At 39.6% G+C, this 21,823-nt stretch overlaps 1 protein-coding gene across 1 annotated transcript in view; it reads left to right on the plus strand.

Moving 5' to 3' along the window:
• patj (PATJ crumbs cell polarity complex component) overlaps window positions 1-21,823 on the plus strand; it is a 414,550-nt gene that overhangs the window by 347,239 nt on the left and 45,488 nt on the right. The window contains exons 33-37 of the mRNA XM_034001483.3: window positions 795-869; window positions 2,954-3,022; window positions 5,396-5,516; window positions 9,460-9,569; window positions 12,570-12,653. Of these exons, the coding sequence (XP_033857374.3) occupies window positions 795-869; window positions 2,954-3,022; window positions 5,396-5,516; window positions 9,460-9,569; window positions 12,570-12,653 (459 nt within the window). The remainder of the gene's footprint in view (window positions 1-794; window positions 870-2,953; window positions 3,023-5,395; window positions 5,517-9,459; window positions 9,570-12,569; window positions 12,654-21,823) is intronic.

Consider the following 21,823-nt stretch of genomic DNA (forward strand, 5'->3'; position numbering starts at 1 on the left):
AATCTGGCAAATAACACACGGGTACAGCACAGTAGTGCAATGCTCATATTGTCATTGTTCTAAAGTATTTAAAATTGTTCTATAAATTGAAAATAACTACATTTAAGTTACCATTGAAATTGTAACTGCAGCAAAAACACAGATTTAAACATCCAGGAAAACCTGGGTTAACAGTGTTTTTTTGTTTTTTTTTTGCTTTTTTTTGTAAACTAAATGCAATTATGCAACTTGCTCAGTCATAGCCTCCTTTGGCTTGAAAAAACCCAACAAACTGAGCTTTGTTTAAAACTAAAATGTCCCCAGTGAAAGGATCTGTGGTATTGGTTTAATACTCAGTACACAACTGTATTCTATGATTCTCTCGATCAAGTTCAATTGAGGGTATGGCACAACAAAAATGAACCCTTTTGTGGCAGTAATGGCTCTACTGTAAAAATACTTAATATGGCCTCTATATTGAGGTCATGTGATGTTTGTTCATGATGGTGGCAGCACAGTTTAGACATTGTCTTCATATTGATACGCAAACCTATTTATAATCGTGTCATTCTTTTTTGGGTGTTGTCCAGTAAATCCTTTAACCCTCTGGGTATATCAATCATTCTATCCTGCTGTCGCCAGTATGCAGAGAGAAGGTCCTGTTTCTAGTTTATAAATCAGAACTGTCTTTTTAAAAACGTGTACTGGTGATGAACACGTCCTTCCTATTCTTGTCATTTGAAATAGGCTTTCCCTCTTAAAATGTCATTCAAAAAGGTGCTTTACGGAATTAACTCTTTAAATCCTATTCTTAGGACCGGAACAGTGAAGAGGATTCAGGGAGTGATGTTCTGCTGAAAAGCCTCAGTGATGGAGAGGCAACAGCAAAGGTGAGAATTGAATTAACTTTGAACACTTTGCTACAGCTCAACACCAGTCCCATCAGCACAGAGCTGCTAGTTTATACAGTTAACTTTGTCTAGTAAATGCAATGGCATTTTTGAAGAGGGGTCATTCCATGCCAACTGCTGGAATGCCAGTGCTGTTGCCCGTCCGTCTCAGATTTTCCTAGAAAAATTCACTTGGGTGTTGTCAGACACACTGAGTTCAGAAATGATGGCAAATTTTTTTTTTTTTAATTTCCCCTTTGACCTGTGACCTTGCAAAGGTCAACCTAAAGTGAGAAAGGGACCTTGACCAGAAAAATCACCCTGGGTGCAATTTAGATGCTACCATCATGTGTAACACCTAATTCTACTCTTATTGAATAGGGCTTCTCAGAAAAAAATACTAGGAGCACCCTACCCATTTCTGGCAAATTGCCAGATGAGGGATAACTGACAAGTTTTATTTGAACTTCAGCCTAACCCTTTACCCTGTAGGGGACTTTGGTCCTAAAATGTAAGTATTGCTGCTAGGAACCAAATTCTTCCAAATTCTGTGAAAAACATTTGGTTTCAAGTCCCACCACTGGTCATTAAACCCCCTTGAAATTTGATTTTTTGCTATTTGTACCAAGTTTAGGCCGTAATAACTTCACTCCAAAAAATCACCCAAAGATATGTTTGGATAGATGTTAATGAGTTCTACAAGCATCAAGCAAAATCTTATGATATCTGGGGATTTTGGTAGATTTTTTAAGTTACATTTGTCATGCATTCGAGCATTGCTTCTGGCCACTTTGGTGAGGCTAAAGTGCCACATAGTTCTATCCAAATTGGCTATTTCTTCAACATTGTATTCTGTGAGGATTGATCTAGAGAAAAGTAATAATGTGGGCTTCCAATGGCACTAGCTTGGAGCTGAGGGGTTATGAACTTGCATATGGGACTTGGGACTTCGTTGTTATGATGACACATTTGAAACTACCAAAACCTTACTTAGTTGGACTTAAAAAACCAAAAAGTGGTAGTAAAGTTTTTTTTTAAATATAATTTGCGGTGCCTACCTAGGGGGATAATTGATTGACTGGCCAACCATTTGTGAAAAAGCCACTTGCTGCATTCTCATGCTAGCCAATCAGTCAGGACTTCGATGACAGAGACAGGTGCATTTAAACTGTGAATTTAGTTTTTAAAACCCAACTAAGTAAGGTTTTGGTGGTTTCAAATGTGTCATCATAACAACGAAGTCCTAAGTCCCATATGCAAGTTCATAACCCCTCAGCTCCTCAAAGTTCCTCAGCAAGTTCATAACCCCTCAAAAAAAAAAAATAATGGCTATCATTTCTGAACTCGGCATGTCAGAAAACCCCCAGGTGAATTTTTCTAGGAAAATATGGGACGGACGGGCAACGAAATGTCCCTTTTCTTGTTGAGTTGGTGTGGAATGACCCAGAGGGAACATGTATTCATTCAGTGTGAATATCAAAATCATAAAGACAGAACATGTATTCATTCAGTGTGAATATCAAAATCATAAAGACAGAACATGTATTCATTCAGTGTGAATATTAAAATCATAAAGACAGAACATGTATTCATTCAGTAATGTTGGGGCCCCATTGGGAAATAGAAACATTAAATATTGTTTTAGGCCCTATGAGGGCTGTTGTGTTGTAGTCTATGAGTCATATTTCCCCTTCTGTAGGTGCAGTAGCAGCAGACACCCATGAAACATATCATTTTCAATTCAATTCCATACAATTCAATTAGCAATTCCCTGTCTGGTCTCTTTCTTTTTGAATCATAGACAATCCTTATCGATCTCCATATCAATTAGCACTATCGCCTGCAAGTCCAGCCCGCTACCTCCACAGCTCTTACCTTCATTGGTTTTATAATAGAGATAAGTGTGTGGAGTGGATAAAAACAGCTCCTATATTGTCACTGCACTTTGATTGTTCTTTGTGTTGCCCTGTTATTCACCATCCTTCGCAATAAAATGTGCTGCCGTTCCAACAGAAATCAATGAACACTTTTTACACTTCAGCTAATGTGTTTTTTTCTCTCTAATTTCCTTTGCCTGTCTCCAGAAGGTCAAATCAGCAGACAAAAGCATGATAGTGGAGAGTGAGAGTGCTGTGATCCAACTCCCCGAGCAGGTAGGCTTGTCAGTCAGTGTGCAGCATTCATTACTCCCACGTTGGGGTTATATAGAGAAGCCTGTCTATCTGTCTTAATGATTGGATATCACGGTATATCTAAACAACCACTTTTCCAAATGGAATTAAATCTTGGTTTTGACACATTGAAAGTACCATAGCGTTAAGACTATAGCGTGCACTTGTTTACAATTTTAGGAGAATGTCTACATGATATGTACTAATGAATGCTATATACAAGGTGCGTCATGTACTTGAAATATAATTCTGTACAGTGTAATGTGGATTGTTTTAAAGGGTGGTATACAAGAGATGTTCTGGTCACCACAGCACCAAAGGGACATTGTGGCCCTGGAGACAGTCCAACAAAGAGCAGCCAGACTAACCCAGGGGCTGAGAGAACTGAATCTGTTTAGCCTGGAACAAACAAGAATTAGAGGGGACATGATTGAAGTCTTTAAAATCTTAAAAGGAGTTGACACAGTTAATCCCAACCAATACGTTAGTGCAGTACAGAAACCAGGACCAAAGGACACAATTAGAAATGAAGTGAAGATAGACTTGGAGGGAACAGAGGGAAGGAGACACTTCTTCACACAGAGAGTGGTGAGGATATGGAATCAGCTGTCTTGTCATGTTGTTAAGGCAAAATCACGTGGATCCTTTAAACCTTTGCGGTCCATTTATTCAGCGCTTCTTAGGCGCGTCAAGTCCAATTTATTTTCACACAAGCTGTTTATTTTACACACGCTGTTTAAAAGTAGTTTTATTCACAGTAAAACAGGTTTAAAAGGCACTGCATATCAACACAACATTCAGTACTGCATCTCCAGCCCAGCCCCACTCCTTGTTTGCTGTATTTATCACATATTTCTTCATAGTAGTGTATACTGATAAGTCATCTCCTGATCACTCGTTTTATTACCAAACTCCTCAATAATGCTGTCCAAGTCAAAATTTTATTACTATAACATCTCAAAAAGCTTGGCAAATGTCCGTGATTTTCTTTGAGCGCTGGATGCGGAAGCAGCTATCTTGTTTGTTTATGTCCGTGTTATGTCTGTGGTGAAGGGACTGTGCGTATTGCTCAGATCCGCCTCCGTTTTTTTTATTCATTATATGGGGTGACATTAATAAGTTCAAAACTCTCAATCAGAATTGTAAAGTAAAACTAAGCAAAAACATTTGTCCACTTGACTTTGTTGCTTATACTTATTACCTTATTATATGGGATTTGTGTAATAGAAATGCTTAGGGTTTATATAATAGAAATGCTTAGGGGTTGTGTAATAGAAAGGGTTAGGGTTTGTGTAATAGAAATGCTTATGGGTTGTATAATAGAAAGGGTTAGGGGTTGTGTAATAAAAAGGGAGTGTGCCATATTCTAAGAATTACGATGTCAGAATCTGTTATGTAGGAAGAATTTTGTCTGTCTTGAATGTCACCCTTTCATAAGGTGGATATAGGTCAGGTTATTTCAAGTGATGTTGTCAGAGCCGTGGCGGGATACATTGTACTGACATACTTGCTTTTTATGGGATTTTTTTGGAAGTCATTGACAGAAATTATGCCGATGTTTTTTGATCGCTCGGCTCCCACATGGAGGAAAATGAGGTCAAAGCTCATCGAAGAATGGGCCTTTCCACACACATCCTTAATTTCCAGAATGGGCATTTCCACACACATCCTTCATTTCCACAGCCATTCTTATGCATGCACATCTGCCCTGGAACCATTTTCTCTTCATATGTTTTATTATGAATCATCATCCACTTTGGTCCACTTGTGCCGGAATGACCCTCTACAAAATCCCATTCAATGCATTTCTGAATCTGTTCTCTAATGATCAAATCTGAGTTTTGGTCAAACAAAATCAGACTAAGGATACATATTTTCTATTTTATGTTGTAATGTGAATATTGGAAACAAATGGCACAGAATGGACATGGTTGAATCTTGAAACCTCACTTTTAAAATAGACAATATCTGTGGTATTCTCTTGGGCCATGTAAATCAAGAATGACTGGAATAAAGTGTGTTTTTAAAGTGTTTGTAGTAAACAAAATAATGTTATGAATCTTACATGTCATGATCTTCTATTCTCTATATAGGTCTCAGTTTTGAAAGAAAACACATTACAGGCAATGCAAGGCAACCTTAAAGCAAGGCTTACCTGAATCTAGTGCAGTACCAGATATCACAAATCTAAATTAAAATACGTGTTTGTAGTTTCTTTCCAAACTGCACATTTGAGACGGAAGTAGTGCATGACTGTGCATGGAGGGGAGCATCTATGCAATTGTTTTACAAGCAATGTAACTACTGAATATGTATGTACATCCCATTGGCTTTTCTTTTTCTTTATGTTTTTAGGCCTCCAGCCTTCCAAAACCATCAAAGACCTCAGCTAAACTGACTCTGGACAGGAATACTGCACCCCCTGCTGTCTCACAGCCTTCCTGCACTACACCTGACTTGGAGTACTGTGGCCGCAGTATGTATCTGCCTCTCTGTGCTCGTCACATAATTGCTTACTTGTCAAACATTGCAGTTCTTTCCATCTCAGCATCGCCATGGGGAATTGTGGCACTAGACATGACCACTGTATGTTTTTAAGAGGGTGACACACTTTCACTAACCTCAGGGCTACTGGTTGATACACAACTGTCACCCTTCTTTACTAATCAGGCTCCTGGTGCACTGTGACGGCCAGAAGGCCTAGTGGGTAGTGCAGGGTGATTATAGAGTAAGTAGCTGTAAAATACATTTATATAGTTTTGTTCTGTACTCATTACCTTGTTATGATGTTTCCAAACCTTCTGAGTGCTTCTTATTGCAGTTACGTGAATACTGTGTTTGATTCAGCTAGAATGTGCTAGTCCTGTTTCAGGTGCCTGCTGTGCTTTTTAAAGGCAGCTCATAACACTGCAACACACTGGCACTTTTGAGTCCCTTCACAACCAGCTCCAGGACAATTCTAACTAGACTTACTTTAAATAAAATAAAGAAAAACAATAAAAAGTGTAAAGCTCCAGACATTTCACAATGACAAGTTTATTAGAAGTCCTGCTCCATTTCGGCCAGTTGAAATTCACCTTATTGCCATTACTGCTGTCTCAGCTGATAAACCAGGCAATCTGTAAGAAATTGTAAGAAAATGTAAGAAAAAACATATTCTTTGTTACATATTCAGATTTTGTGGCTTACAACGTCTAAACACTGTTGTGACCTCTTAAAATGATGTCTCTCTGGCGTTTGGGTTGTGACAGTCACAAGGCTTATTCCTTGCACATAAATGACTGTTTCCCAAGTGAATTCTACACTGTCCATGCCTGATCAATCTTGCATTGTCCATGCATTGTCCATGCCTGATCAGTCTTGCATTGTCAAATTGTTGTTCTCGTTACTGGTTAATGGAGATACTGTTTGGTGCCAAATGAAACTGCTCTGTCATAACTTGATAAATGTTATGACGAGGTAGCCCACATTGTGCTAGGCTGTCCTTTTGATACACCTCACTGTATTTCACTGTTTCCTTTTGTTTTTCTGTCAGTACACTGCTGTGCAGTAGGTAGTGCTGGCTCTCACTACTATAAAGACCCTTTGGCTAGCCTACATAGCATACGTCTAGCAGGCAACTAACTGAAGAGCAGCGCTGAGCACCTGAACTCAGGGAAAGTACTTGAACTCAGGGAAAGTACTTGAACTCAGGGAAAGTACTTGAACTCAGGGAAAGCACCTGAACTCAGGGAAAGCACCTGAACTCAGGGAAAGCACCTGAACTCAGGGAAAGCACCTGAACTCAGGGAAAGCACCTGAACTCAGAGAAAAAACACCTGAACTCAGGGAAAGCACCTGAACTCAGGGAAAGCACCTGAACTCAGGGAAAGCACCTGAACTCAGGGAAAGCACCTGAACTCAGGGAAAAGCACCTGAACTCAGGAAAAGCACCTGAACTCAGAGAAAAAACACCTGAACTCAGGGAAAGCACCTGAACTCAGGGAAAGCACCTGAACTCAGGGAAAGCACCTGAACTCAGGGAAAGCACCTGAACTCAGGGAAAGCACCTGAACTCAGGGAAGCCGCCTGAACTCAGAGAAAAGCGCCTGAACTCAGAGAAAAGCGCCTGAACTCAGAGAAAAGCGCCTGAACTCAGAGAAAAGCGCCTGAACTCAGAGAAAAGCGCCTGAACTCTGGGAAAGAACTCTGGGAAAGCGCCCAAAACATATTCAGATTTTGTGGCTTACAACGTCTAAACACTGTTGTGACCTCTTAAAATGATGTCTCTCTGGCGTTTGGGTTGTGACAGTCACAAGGCTTATTCCTTGCACATAAATGACTGTTTCCCAAGTGAATTCTACACTGTCCATGCCTGATCAATCTTGCATTGTCCATGCATTGTCCATGCCTGATCAGTCTTGCATTGTCAAATTGTTGTTCTCGTTACTGGTTAATGGAGATACTGTTTGGTGCCAAATGAAACTGCTCTGTCATAACTTGATAAATGTTATGACGAGGTAGCCCACATTGTGCTAGGCTGTCCTTTTGATACACCTCACTGTATTTCACTGTTTCCTTTTGTTTTTCTGTCAGTACACTGCTGTGCAGTAGGTAGTGCTGGCTCTCACTACTATAAAGACCCTTTGGCTAGCCTACATAGCATACGTCTAGCAGGCAACTAACTGAAGAGCAGCGCTGAGCACCTGAACTCAGGGAAAGTACTTGAACTCAGGGAAAGTACTTGAACTCAGGGAAAGTACTTGAACTCAGGGAAAGCACCTGAACTCAGGGAAAGCACCTGAACTCAGGGAAAGCACCTGAACTCAGGGAAAGCACCTGAACTCAGGGAAAGCACCTGAACTCAGGGAAAGCACCTGAACTCAGAGAAAAAACACCTGAACTCAGGGAAAGCACCTGAACTCAGGGAAAGCACCTGAACTCAGGGAAAGCACCTGAACTCAGGGAAAGCACCTGAACTCAGGGAAAAGCACCTGAACTCAGGAAAAGCACCTGAACTCAGAGAAAAAACACCTGAACTCAGGGAAAGCACCTGAACTCAGGGAAAGCACCTGAACTCAGGGAAAGCACCTGAACTCAGGGAAAGCACCTGAACTCAGGGAAAGCACCTGAACTCAGGGAAGCCGCCTGAACTCAGAGAAAAGCGCCTGAACTCAGAGAAAAGCGCCTGAACTCAGAGAAAAGCGCCTGAACTCAGAGAAAAGCGCCTGAACTCAGAGAAAAGCGCCTGAACTCTGGGAAAGCGCCCGAACTCTGGGAAAGCACCCGAACTCTGGGAAAGCACCCGAACTCTGGGAAAGCACCCGAACTCTGGGAAAGCACCCGAACTCTGGGAAAGCACCCGAACTCTGGGAAAGCACCCGAACTCAGGGAAAGCACCTGAACTCAGGGAAAGCACCCAAAATCAGAGAAAAACATTCAAACTCAGGGAAAGCACCCGAACTCAGGGAAAGCACCCGAACTCAAGGAAAGCACCCGAACTCAAGGAAAGCACCCGAACTCAAGGAAAGCACCCGAACTCAGGGAAACCACCCGAACCCAGAGAAAATCACCTGAACTCAGAGAAAATCACCTGAACTCAGGGAAAGCACCCGAACTCAGGGAAAGTACCCGAACTCAGGGAAAGCACCTGAACTCAGGAAAAACACCCAAACTCAGAGAAAAACATTCAAACTCAGGGAAAGCACCCGAACTCAGGGAAAGCACCCGAACTCAGGGAAAGTACCTGAACTCAGGGAAAGCACCTGAACTCAGGAAAAGCACCCAAACTCAGAGAAAAACATTCAAACTCAGGGAAAGCACCCGAACTCAGGGAAAGCACCCGAACTCAAGGAAAGCACCCGAACTCAAGGAAAGCACCCGAACTCAAGGAAAGCACCCGAACTCAGGGAAACCACCCGAACCCAGAGAAAATCACCTGAACTCAGAGAAAAGCACCTGAACTCAGGGAAAGCACCCAAACTCAGGGAAAGCACCTGAACTCAGAGAAAAACACCTGAACTCAGGGAAAGCACCTGAACCCAGGCTTATCAAAACACTGAACAAAACAGTATTTGAGTAATTGCAAAAAGAACAACTCAGAATGATTGCAAAGGCAAGGAGACAGAAGAAAGAGTAATACATTGACATTGGAAGAGTAATACATTGACATCGGAAGCTACACTTCATAGAAGGAACTGTTTTCAGCTTGCTCTTCCTGCATGAATTCATGGTTGATGGAATCATGGGAGAGTTCTTGAAGTGTAGTTACTTTGAGCAACATGTATGTTATTTTTCTGTAATGAAGGATTAGGCCGGCGGAGCTAAAGGACAGTTTTGCTGCTTTCTCCTCAAACACAGCATCTCCATAAAGAAGAACTTGTACTTGTATTTGTACTTGCTGTGTGTCGAAGGTAATGTTGTGTCTTGTTGTTTGGCAGTGGATCCAGCGACGTGCCCTATTGTCCCGGGGCAGGAGACTGTTATTGACATTTCCAAAGGCTGTTCTGGACTGGGTCTCAGTATTGTGGGTGGAAGAGACACACAGCTGGTAAGCACGTGGGTCAACAAAACCATGCAGAAAAAGGCTCAAAAGTAGTCTGGCACCTTTTCAACAGTTATATTTCAGAGCTCACAAAATACTGTAATAAACCCATCACCAGAGTGATTGGTGGGGGGTTGGTGATTGGCAGGTTCGGGGGTTGGATGTTTATCTGAAGTATCATGAAATATCTATTTTTAGACCATAATGTACAGCCAAGATTATCATTTTAAAACATGATATCTGCCTTGGGCATTTCATCTCAGCAGTGTCTTCTGGGTCCTGTTACTGGCTGAAAGCACGTCAGACATAGGGGAAGCAGCTGATTGGTTATTGACAGGAAAGAATCCAAAGGGTGGGGACAATTTCATTCTCCAGGTGAAATGACCCAGGAAGTCCGTTTAAAAGTGTATTAGACAAATATTTATTTAACCTAGTGTAGAACCAGATACCATGTTTTAAAATAAAAATACAAGTTTGCTAAAATACGCATTTCTTTCAAAACTGCACATTGAGATTTGTATTATGAATAGATGTGCAAGGCAGAGACAATTTATGGGAATATTTTGTTAGCTGCAAGTGCTTTAAATATGTTAACAATAAGAAGGTGGAATATTTAAATCAGTTCTAAATTACTTGGGGACCTTTTTTCTCTTTCTCTTTGACAGCCACACATTCAGTTCTGTTGGGCTTTGTATCCTTATAAAAAAACACTATATTTGAGTCGTGTTTAGAAACTAAATATTAGATTTCCTTTAATCTTCTGCTTTCAGAATAATGAAAGCAGAGCTGGAGATCCCGGCTGAGCTCAGGCCTATGGGATTTCAGATGAATAGTTCCATTGACGCAGTGCTGTGCACTGTGTTTATGTAGCGCTGTATGGAGCCTGCAAAGGGAGGACAATGGAAATAAATAGAGACCACATGGCACTCCGGGGGAGTTTAGACTGTAAAAGAAACTCTCTGTCTAGAAGATATGTCATTAAAGAATGGTGGATTTATAGGAAAGGCTACCTTGACAAAAAGCCTTTAAGATAAATTACACATTGCTGTTGCTGTAACTGCCTAACACAGGGTTACTGCTCATGGATTGCAATAATATACACTGTAGCAGATCCGGATATTGATGTGATACAACCATCTGAATTCTAATTGTTTTTATAGAGATGTCTTTGTATGAGATGATAATGATATCACATTAAGAGTAGCTGTACTAATCTCAATATTTGTACAAATATAGCATGGGGTGCTGTGTAAGATGACTTTCCAGATCAGTGGGTGGTAGACACTGACCTCTCGTGGAGTATCGTACACTATACCAGGGACTCCAGATCACTCGGTGGTAGACACCGACCTCTCATGGAGTATCGTACAGCTATACCAGGGACTCCAGATCACTCTGTGGTAGACACTGACCTCTCGTGGAGTATCGTACAGCTGTACCAGGGACTCCAGATCACTCAGTGGTAGACACTGACCTCTCGTGGAGTATCGTACAGCTATACCAGGGACTCCAGATCACTCGGTGGTAGACACTGACCTCTTGTGGAGTATCGTACAGCTGTACCAGGGACTCCAGATCACTCAGTGGTAGACACTGACCTCTCGTGGAGTATCGTACAGCTATACCAGGGACTCCAGCTCACGCGGTGGTAGACACTGACCTCTCGTGGAGTATCGTACAGTATACCAGGGACTCCAGCTCACTCTGTGGTAGACACTGACCTCTCGTGGAGTATCGTACAGCTATACCAGGGACTCCAGATCACTCAGTGGTAGACACTGACCTCTCGTGGAGTATCGTACAGCTGTACCAGGGACTCCAGGTCACTCGATGGTAGACACTGACCTCTCCTGGAGTATCGTACAGCTGTACCAGGGACTCCAGATCACTCAGTGGTAGACACTGACCTCTCGTGGAGTATCGTACAGCTGTACCAGGGACTCCAGGTCACTCGATGGTAGACACTGACCTCTCCTGGAGTATCGTACAGCTGTACCAGGGACTCCAGATCACTCAGTGGTAGACACTGACCTCTCGTGGAGTATCGTACAGCTGTACCAGGGACTCCAGGTCACTCGATGGTAGACACTGACCTCTCCTGGAGTATCGTACAGCTGTACCAAGGACTCCAGGTCACTCGGTGGTAGACACTGACCTCTCGTGGAGTATCGTACACTATACCAGGAACTCCAGGTCACTCGATGGTAGACACTGACCTCTCCTGGAGTATCGTACAGCTGTACCAAGGACTCCAGGTCACTCGGTGGTAGACACTGACCTCTCGTGGAGTATCGTACACTATACCAGGGACTCCAGGTCATTCGGTGGTAGACACTGACCTCTCGTGGAGTATCGTACAGCTATACCAGGGATTTTGTTTTCCTTCAATCACCTTCATCATGTATTTTAAATGATACATAGCGCGTTCATGTAACTAAATTGATCCCCTGAAGTTTGAAATTTTGCAGAAGGTCCCGATGTCCTGTAAAAAAATCTGAGGACCTCTGAGAAAATGATCAGGGATAAAAAGAAATTGACGGTTCGCACAGGATTACATTTCACCGATGTCGGTAAAAAGTCAGAATCCACCTGTTTATATAGTGATTTTTAGTCCTGTGCAAATTGGGCTTAAGACACTGCTTTCCCATTGTTTTCTATAAAGGCCTTTTCACTTGCTTCAAAATAGGGCTAGAGAAACTTCTTGACAAAATGTCGCCGTTTATTTGTGTTCCCCCTGCTGAGCTCCCAACACCCTTGTCTTCACCCCTTGGAGGTCCCCCATCCCAGTACTATCCAGGCCCAACCTTGCCTAGTTTCTGAGAGTGAGACTAGCTTCAAACTTGTACACATGACTCTGTCTCTCTGAAATGACAGATATCCACCAATTCCGAATTGCAGTTTGGACACTTTTTACTTTGGGTTGTTGTTGGATGTTTAGCACTTGAAGTGAGTTTGCTGGAGAGGTTGTATTTGTTTGAAGGTTAATCAGTGTCTCCCTCCTGTCAGGATGCCATTGTTATCCACGAGGTGTATGAGGAGGGGGCTGCGGCTCGTGACGGCAGACTCTGGGCAGGAGACCAGATCCTACAGGTAAGCAATGCAGGCAAAAAAATCTGAATTGGAAACCTACATTACAGAATTGTCCTCATAGCATTCAAGTTAATATGTTTTATGTCTCTTATTGTTGGACATTATTTCGCACAGTTCAAGTAGCCCAAACTGCATAAAATGTTTTCTGTTATAAGAGACACCTAGCACATGATGCATTTAATAAATCACAAAACAAAGGTTGTACTAGTATTAAATATAAAAGAATGTTGTTGAGTTTTGTTTCACTTTAGCACATTGCCATTTCCACACAGGATAATAAGATATACAATAAACGTTGCAAATATTTTGCTAACATTTTGAGGACAAAACAAACAATGAATAGAACTAAGAAGGTTGGTTCAGTTTACATATTTTTTCAACCGAGTGGCTAAACACTGTAGGCCTTGTCAAGGGAGTCAGGGGAAGGCACTAGTGACACCCTTCATTCAAAGAAGATCTAGAATGCCTGGAGCTCCTGCAGCAATGCTCTTATCCAAAATGTTCAGGCAGAAGTAGCCAGTGTATCTCTGCCTGCAGCAACTGGCATTGGCAAAGGAACCTGAGAGTACATATCATTCATCCTAGACAGAAATTATGTTTTGTTTTGTCACAAATTAATGTTATGGAAAATGTACCATATTTATGCTGTTGCACTCTTCTTACTCTTCTTTTTCACTCTCTTGTCAGCTCATCCCATAACATGCCTATAGGGTTAAGGTCAGGTGACCGAGGAGGTCAGTGCACCGATTTCAAACCCTACTGTTCTTTCTGATTTAAGTAATTGAGGTGTAATCTGACTGCGTGTTTAGGGTCATTATCATTTTGAAAAGCAAAGCCTTCACCCACTAGTCCCCTTCCTGATGGTATTGCATGATGTTGAAGAATGGAATGATATTGTTCCCTTTACAGATGTACCTTCTATTGTTACTACAAAACAACCTGAAACCTTCATGTTACCACCTTCTTGTTTTACTGTAGGCACTGCACAACATCCTGACAATCTCTTGCCTGGTTTTCTTCTCACATTTCCTCTTGGAGCTGAAAAGTTCAATCATTGATTCATCTGTCCATGACACTCTCCTCTACTGCTCTTTGGACCAGTCTTTATGGTTTAGTGGCTATTCGTGACGTTTTTGACAGTTCCCTCGTCTCAGCAAAGGTTTTCAAGCCTCAACTCTCCCCATCATACCAGCTTCTCAAAGACGTCTCTTTACTGTTTCCTTTGATATGGTGACTTTTGATGTGGAATTGAAATCAGCAGCAGGTTGAGAGCTGGTTAGGAAACGATTAGGCTTGGACTTTCAGACAATCAGTTTTAGTTGTTTTCCTTTCTGTCTCGCTGTGATCAAGATGGCCTGAGTGGTGTGGGTGGTGACGTCAGCATCCAGGAAGCAGCACACAAACAACCAGAGATATGGGGTTGAAACAGCCACAGTCGCATGTTTATTAAATAATAAATAAAAAAAACAAAAGGGCACCTTTTATACTGTGGCTGGAGCCTTAACACTAGAACCGCAGAGAATTCGGACTACATACAACCGCCGCACCTGCAAAATGTGCGGCTCCATTTAAAACGGCTTCAATATGAAAATGAAAAACAAACAATCGGATACAACTTAATATTTTTATTTATGAACATCATACATAACATTTCAGAGATAAACACCATATTTACATTGAAAATTAAACTTTTTTCTTATTGTTTTCAAAAAGAGCACATGTACATAAACAAGAAAAACTGTAATAAAATAAACTTTACGCATTAAACATCTGTGTAAACAGGTGTAGAAAGCTGTATGCACATACACAATTATACAAGGTATTTGGAATCCACGTCAGCTGCAATCCAGAATTTGATGCCAAACTTGTCTGGTTTGTGATATTACACTGTATTGTGATTCAATGTGTATATTTTGTGACAGCTGCTAATAAAATAATAATAATAATAATAATAATAATAATAATAATATATGATGTGTAGAATGACTTTCATCAGCGTTTCAGCACTCAACAGGAGTATATAATACGTTCTTTCACAATGACTTTGATTTTATTACAGACTAAATTGTCGGCTATATTGTATTAATTTCAATATGCCGCATAAATTGCGGGTCTGGCGGTTGAAGAAGCAAGTGCTTATAACTTATTCATTTTTATGATTCTGCAGCTGAAACACCGTATGGGTATTTAATTCAAATATTTAGTAACACTTAAGAACAGACATGCACGAGATATTCACATACGTGCAGATATTTAAATTTGAATTGCAAAAGCCATTCAAAAAGCAGCTATGATGTGCTAGTGTTAACTGTCCATCAATAAATCAATTACCTCATTAAGGCTCCAGCCACATTCTTCACAAGGTTTTTATATTGGATGGGGAATTAACCCCATCCTTGCCACAACACACAATTCAAAATAATAATAATACATAATTAAAATAAATACACAAAACTATAGTAATAATAATAATAATAATAATAATAATAATAATAATAATAATAATAATAATAATAATAAATACATCAATATATAAAAGGTTTGTTTGCATAGCTACCAGTTTGCCTTGATTTAGTCTTTTCAAATAATGAAGACAGAATAACTAAAACAGAGGTCATAGAGCCATTGGCAAACTCAGACCACAATATGGTCTCATTTGAAATATTTTTTAAAACCCCAAAAGTAATGACTAAAGCTAAGGTTTACAATTTTAGAAAAGCAAACTATGAAGGTATGAAATGGAGACTAACAGAAATAGATTGGAGTAAAATAGAGAAAACATCCACAGAAAAATGATGGCTGTTTTTTAAAAATGTAGTACTAGAGGCACAAAACAATTACATCCCAAAAGTAGACAAATCTAAATCTAAAACAAAATGGCCAAAATGGTTTAATCGATCAATTAAAAAAAATATTCAGCGAAAAAAGGCACTTGACAGAGCATTTAAAAGGGACCAAAAACAAAGCACACAGAAAGAGTACTTGGAACTGCAAACACAAGTCAAAAAGGAAGTTAGAAAGGCCAAGAGAGAGATAGAAATCAATATTTCTAAGGGGGCTAAAACCAATTCCAAAATATTTTTCCAATATTATAACAGCAAGAGAACATTCAAAGAGGAGGTTAAATGTCTAAGAGACACAAATGGCAAAATCATAGATAAAGAAAAAAAATAGAAAATATATTAAATGATTACTTTTCACAGGTTTTTACAAAGGAGGACATGGACAACATGCCCGACATGTCGACCTGTTCCTATCCAATTTTAAATAACTTTAGCATAACAGAGGCAGAAGTGTTAAAGGGACTAGGAGCTCTTAAAATAAACAAATCCCCTGGGCCAGATGAGATCCTCCCAATAGTACTCAAAGAAATGAAAGAAGTTATTTACAAACCGCTAACCAAGATCATGCAACAGTCTCTTGACACAGGGGTTGTACCGACAGACTGGAAAATAGCAAACGTAATACCGATCCACAAAAAGGGAGACAAAACCGAACCAGGTAACTACAGACCAATAAGCCTGACTTCTATTATATGTAAACTTATGGAAACTATAATAAGATCCAAAATGGAAAATTACCTATATGGTAACAATATCCTGGGAGACAGCCAACATGGTTTTAGGGAAGGGAGATTGTGTCTAACTAACCTGCTTGACTTTTTTGAGGATGCAACATTGAAAATGGATAATTGCAAAGCATACGACATGGTTTATTTAGATTTCCAGAAAGCTTTTGACAAAGTCCCGCATAAGATTAATTCTCAAACTGAACGCGGTAGGGATTCAAGGAAATGCATGCACATGGATTAGGGAGTGGTTAACAGGTAGAAAACAGAAAGAACTGATTAGAGGAGAAACCTCAAAATGGAGCGAGGTAACCAGTGGTGTACCACAGGGATCAGTATTAGGTCCTCTGCTATTCCTAATCTACATTAATGATTTAGATTCTGGTATAGTAAGACGACACAAAAATAGGAGGAGTGGCAAACACTGTTGAAGCAGCAAAGGTCATTCAAAATGATCTAGACAGCATTCAGAACTGGGCAGACACATGGCAAATGAAATTTAATAGAGAAAAGTGTAAAGTATTGCATGCGGGCAATAAAAATGTGCATTATAAATATCATATGGGAGATCGTGAAATTGAAGAAGGGAACTATGAAAAAGACACTAGGAGTTTATGTTGACTCAGAAATGTCTTCATCTAGACAATGTGGGGAAGCTATAAAAAGGCCAACAAGATGCTTGGATATATTGTGAGAAGTGTTGAATCAAGGGAAGTAATGTTAAAACTTTACAATGCATTAGTAAGACCTCACCTAGAATATAATGTTCAGTTCTGGTCACCTTGTTACAAAAAGGATATTGCTGCTCTAGAAAGAGTGCAAAGAAGAGCAACCAGAATTATCCCGGGTTTAAAAGGTATGTTGTATGCAGACCGGCTAAAAGAATTAAATCTATTCAGTCTTGAACAAAGAAGACTACACAATGATCTGATTCAAGCATTCATAGTCCTAAAAGGTATAGACAATGTCGACCCACTGGACTTTTTTGACCTGAAAAAAGAAACAAGGACCAGGGGTCACAAATGGAGATTAGATAAAGGGGCATTCAGAACAGAAAATAGGAGGCACTTTTTTACACAGAGAATTGTGAGGGTCTGAAACCAAGTCCCCAGTAATGTTGTTGAAGCCGACACCCTGGGATCCTTCTAGAAGCTGCTTGATGAGATTCTGGTATCAATAAGCTACTAACAACCAAACGAGCAAGATGGGCTGAATGGCCTCCTCTCATTTGTAAACTTTCTTATGTTCTCAAAACCATGCTGACTATCTCCCAGGATACTGTTACCATATAGGTAATTTTCCATTTTAGATCCTATTATAGTTTCCATAAGTTTACATATAATAGAAGTCAGACTTATTGGTCTGTAGTTGCCTAGTTCAGTTTTGTCTCCCTTTTTGTGGATTGATATTATGTTTGCAATTCTCCAGTCTGTCGGTACAACACCTGTGTCAAGAGACTGCTGCATGATCTTGGTTAGCGGTTTATAAATAACTTATTTCATTTTTTTTTAGTACTTTTGGGAGGATCTCATCCTGCCCAGGGGATTTCTTTATTTTAAGAGCTCCTATGGTTATACTATGCATTTACCATAGTTTACCATGTTTTTTAATATGCTTTACCATACCTCTCTGGGTTTTATCGTGCTATCACTATGCTTTAATACACTTTGCTATCCTTTTACTAAGGGCATATACAGTGTTCTTTATACTATATTCTGCTACCATACTGTATATGTCAGAATATGTCAGTACTGTACAGCAACTGTAAAGCTCAGTTCAGTCTAATTACTAATAAATGTGAGTGATGTTAACCGAAGTGTGACAATAACCCAGCCGATATCAGCAGCGATTGACTCCCTATTGACTCCAATTATACTCTGGCTGAGGGATTTTAGAGTGAAGGTTTTTGACTGTTATTCAAATAATGAATTATCCTTATTAAACAGCACCTACTTTTAGGGTGCCTAATCCGTAATACTCTTGGGATGCAGGTTTGTGTGTGTGTGAAACTCAGTTTATCCGCACACTTGGGGGTCCACTGATGTGTGAAATCCGCAGATAAATGAGGTGTCATTGCGTGTGACTAGAAAGCATGAATAAAATACAGAAACTAGAAATGTAAACCAAATTAGCGTTTACTGGAGATGTATGCAGTACCACATGCGCCGAGTTTTCAAATTCCGAGGGGGGGGGGTCTGAGTTAGTTGCCATCCCAACAATTTACCGAACATTAATGTCTGCAAACAGCAGTGCTGGAGACCTGGCGCAACGCAACGGAACAGAGTTCCTGCACTTTTATTGGTAGATGGAACAGAGTTTCCCAAAACTTTTACAAAATAAATATAAATATTTTCCAGCAAACTATGTTTGAATTTGATCACACACATGTGAAAATGTATCAAAGAATATCGCCGTTGCCTCTGGACGTTGAGACAGCAAACTCACGCGGAGTGCGGTTAGACTCAGTCAACCTCTGTGCAGTGCTCATTGGATTGTACAGTATGTGCATGTTTGTTATATAAATTCATGAAGACTTTTTATTTTTAGTTAACATATGTTTGAAATACTAGTCTTACCATATATTAAAGTTAAGAAAAGTAACTGATCAGACCACTGGTTTTATATACACAATATTTAGAAATTACAAAAGCAAATGTAAAAAGAAAAAAACATAAGAAAATATTAATGTATTTAACTTTTACTCATTATATACTGTGGGAAGAGGGATATGATTTTTGTTTCTATGCTAGTATGTGCTGACCGTGACTTACACTAAGTCGCTTCCACATATGCTTCAAGTTCAAGTTCTTACCTGCATGTGCCTGGTCCAGGGTTTTGTGCCTAATTGTTGGGAGCTGTATGCAGATCATTGCCTAGGCATGTTATATAATCTTCAATTTTTAACATTTTTTTTTTTAATTCACTAAAAACGTTTTACGTTGTATGAAGAGATAAGACAGTTAAAATATTAAATTAATTTATTGAGAAGAAATAAAAGTTACAAATTACAGGTGGAACCCGAGTTACCTTCATTTTGGAATTTAAACTTGTACAGAAGCTGTTCAGAAAGACGTGATTCTGTATTATTGCTGATTTAATTTCAAAAGTCATAAACTGTCCATCTTCGTTGGTTGTTTTGGGTGAAATATCCACACAAATGTAAGCGCAAAAATAGGACCAACAGCACTCTGCAATACAGCCTGCTGTTTTGAGAATAGTATTGAAACTTGTTTTCAGTAGTGAAATCAGTTTATAGTTTTTCCTTTTTTTAACGTTTAAAAAAAATGTGAAAGCAATGAATGTGCATACAAATAAAACAGCAGTGCTTCACTTTTTTGACTCAGTTTTACATTTAGTATACTTGTAAATAACGCTTCAGTACCGCTGTCAGATGTCCTTTGCAGAGTGATGTTTATAGGGGCTATCAGAAAAATACTCATTTTTAAATAAACCTTTAAAGTCCAATACATGTACGTGTATTGCTGTTTTTGTAAACATCTGAACACTAATTAATACAAACCATTGCTATGTTCCCCAGCTGTTTGGATGAACGGGCTAGCGTTTCCATTTTTATAGCTTCTTAATTAGTGATTGCAAAAAGTGAGCTACAACCTGCATGCCGTGTGGTCCTAGTGTCCCACATTCAACAACTTCATCAACATCCTCTCAAAATCCCAGGGGGGGCCTGAGCCCCCTTTTTAAAAATCCGGCGGGGGCTGGGTAGTCGGCGCCTATGTGCAATACCATATAGGAGGCTGTGTGGTTAAAGAAAATGGGTTGTAACCAGGCGGTCCCCGGTTCAAATCCCAGCTCAGCCACTGACTCATTGTGTGACCCTGAGCAAGTCACATAACCACCTCGTTCTCTGTTTTTTGGGTGAGACGTTGCTCTGCAGATCATGCATAGTTCACACACCCTACTCTCTGTAAGTCGCCTTGGATAAAGGTGTCTGCTAAATAAACTAATAATAATAATAATAATAATAATAATAATAATAATAATAATAATAATAATAATAATAATAATAGTATATTACAAAGACGAAGAATATTTTAAAATTAGTTTACTTTGACAGTGTTACTCCTAGCAAAATCAAAATGCGATACACCTCCAACCCCGTTTCCCTAGCTTTTGCTGTTGCCAAAAATAAATAAATAATAATAATACAAAATAAATAAAAATGCTTCAAAGCTGCAAGATCATAAGATATTTTATGACGGGAATAAGCTGTCAGATCTCCAAATCGTCATGTGTCTAGCAGCTAGAAATATTGCAAGGTATTCTATTATTCCACGAATGCGTATTAAATAATGGTAGCTAATACTAGTTTTCTGGGATTTCAAACAAAGAATACAATTCTATTTTTTTTTGTTTTTCTTTTAAAACTAAATAAACAAGCCTGCTGTGTAATTTTCTTACATTTCACAAAATACATACATTTTTTGTAACAGGTTTTTTAATCAATTCACTGCTGCAAGTCATTCTTTTTAACCTTGAGAAAGTCCATTGTAGTCTTTTGTTTCAGTGGGGCAAATATGTTTGCTGGGATTCACAAAGTAACTGCCTCAGGAGAACTAATTTTATAGAATCGGCATCCTTCTGCAGCTCACACCAAGAAATGAATCCTCCCATCTGTAGCTCTGCATCATGTGTGTGTGTGTGTGTGTGTGTGTGTGTGTGATATGCGCAGCGCGGTCTACACTGACAGTAATGTACTGGATTTCAGAGATACAATGTGTCAGTAAGTCGCCGATGAATGGGGTGCAGATAAGAGGTTCTACTGTAATTGGTTTCCTGACAGTGTATTTGTCTTTTCTCATACATACTGTATATACATTTTATATATATATATATATATATATATATATATATATATATATATATATATATATGACAGAATGGCCTTTTCTAGATATTTTCCCAGCTCATTTAACTTAGTAGCATATTTTTTATATTATCAAAAGCAAGAGTGCCACCTGCTGGATTAAGATGAGAGTTTCTGGCCATAAACATTTTTGCTATACAATATATTTATAAAAAAGCTTTTGTGGTTACTACCTGTATTAACTGCATTTGTATGTATCGATAAGCACAGGCTTCCTCCCCCTGGCACCTGCAGTGTGTAGTACACAGCCGGGCGGCCCCTCACATGACTGCTTTCACTACTGTCAGAATCTGAAAGAGGGGTGAAGTTGGAGCTCAGTTGGCAGTTATAGTATTTTAGTTTTTTGGGGTGAAAGAACCATCTGTGAACAACATTGAGGTAAAAATGATTTGACTACAGATGACTTTTTAACAGTCTTTTTTTTATCCTAATGTATGATATTTGCAGTCATTGAGAGAAACTGGGTGCTGTTGCTCAAGTATTGAGAGCTTTGAGTGGTTTTGGGAGGCCCGGTTCTTTATCGAAGTTGCTGGAACTTCTTATTTCTCTTCATTTCTTCATACAGGTTAGTGATGCAGATGATGTCTCCATGGTTACCACTAGTGTCCCTTGACCCCCATGTGATGTTGCTCCAAAAGTAAAAAACAAGCAGATTCTGTCAGTTATTCCTACATCGGATCTAACAAGTACAAAGAGGACTGGACAGTAGATTACATT

Source organism: Acipenser ruthenus, chromosome 10 (assembly GCF_902713425.1).
Source record: "Acipenser ruthenus chromosome 10, fAciRut3.2 maternal haplotype, whole genome shotgun sequence".
Taxonomy (NCBI): domain Eukaryota; kingdom Metazoa; phylum Chordata; class Actinopteri; order Acipenseriformes; family Acipenseridae; genus Acipenser; species Acipenser ruthenus.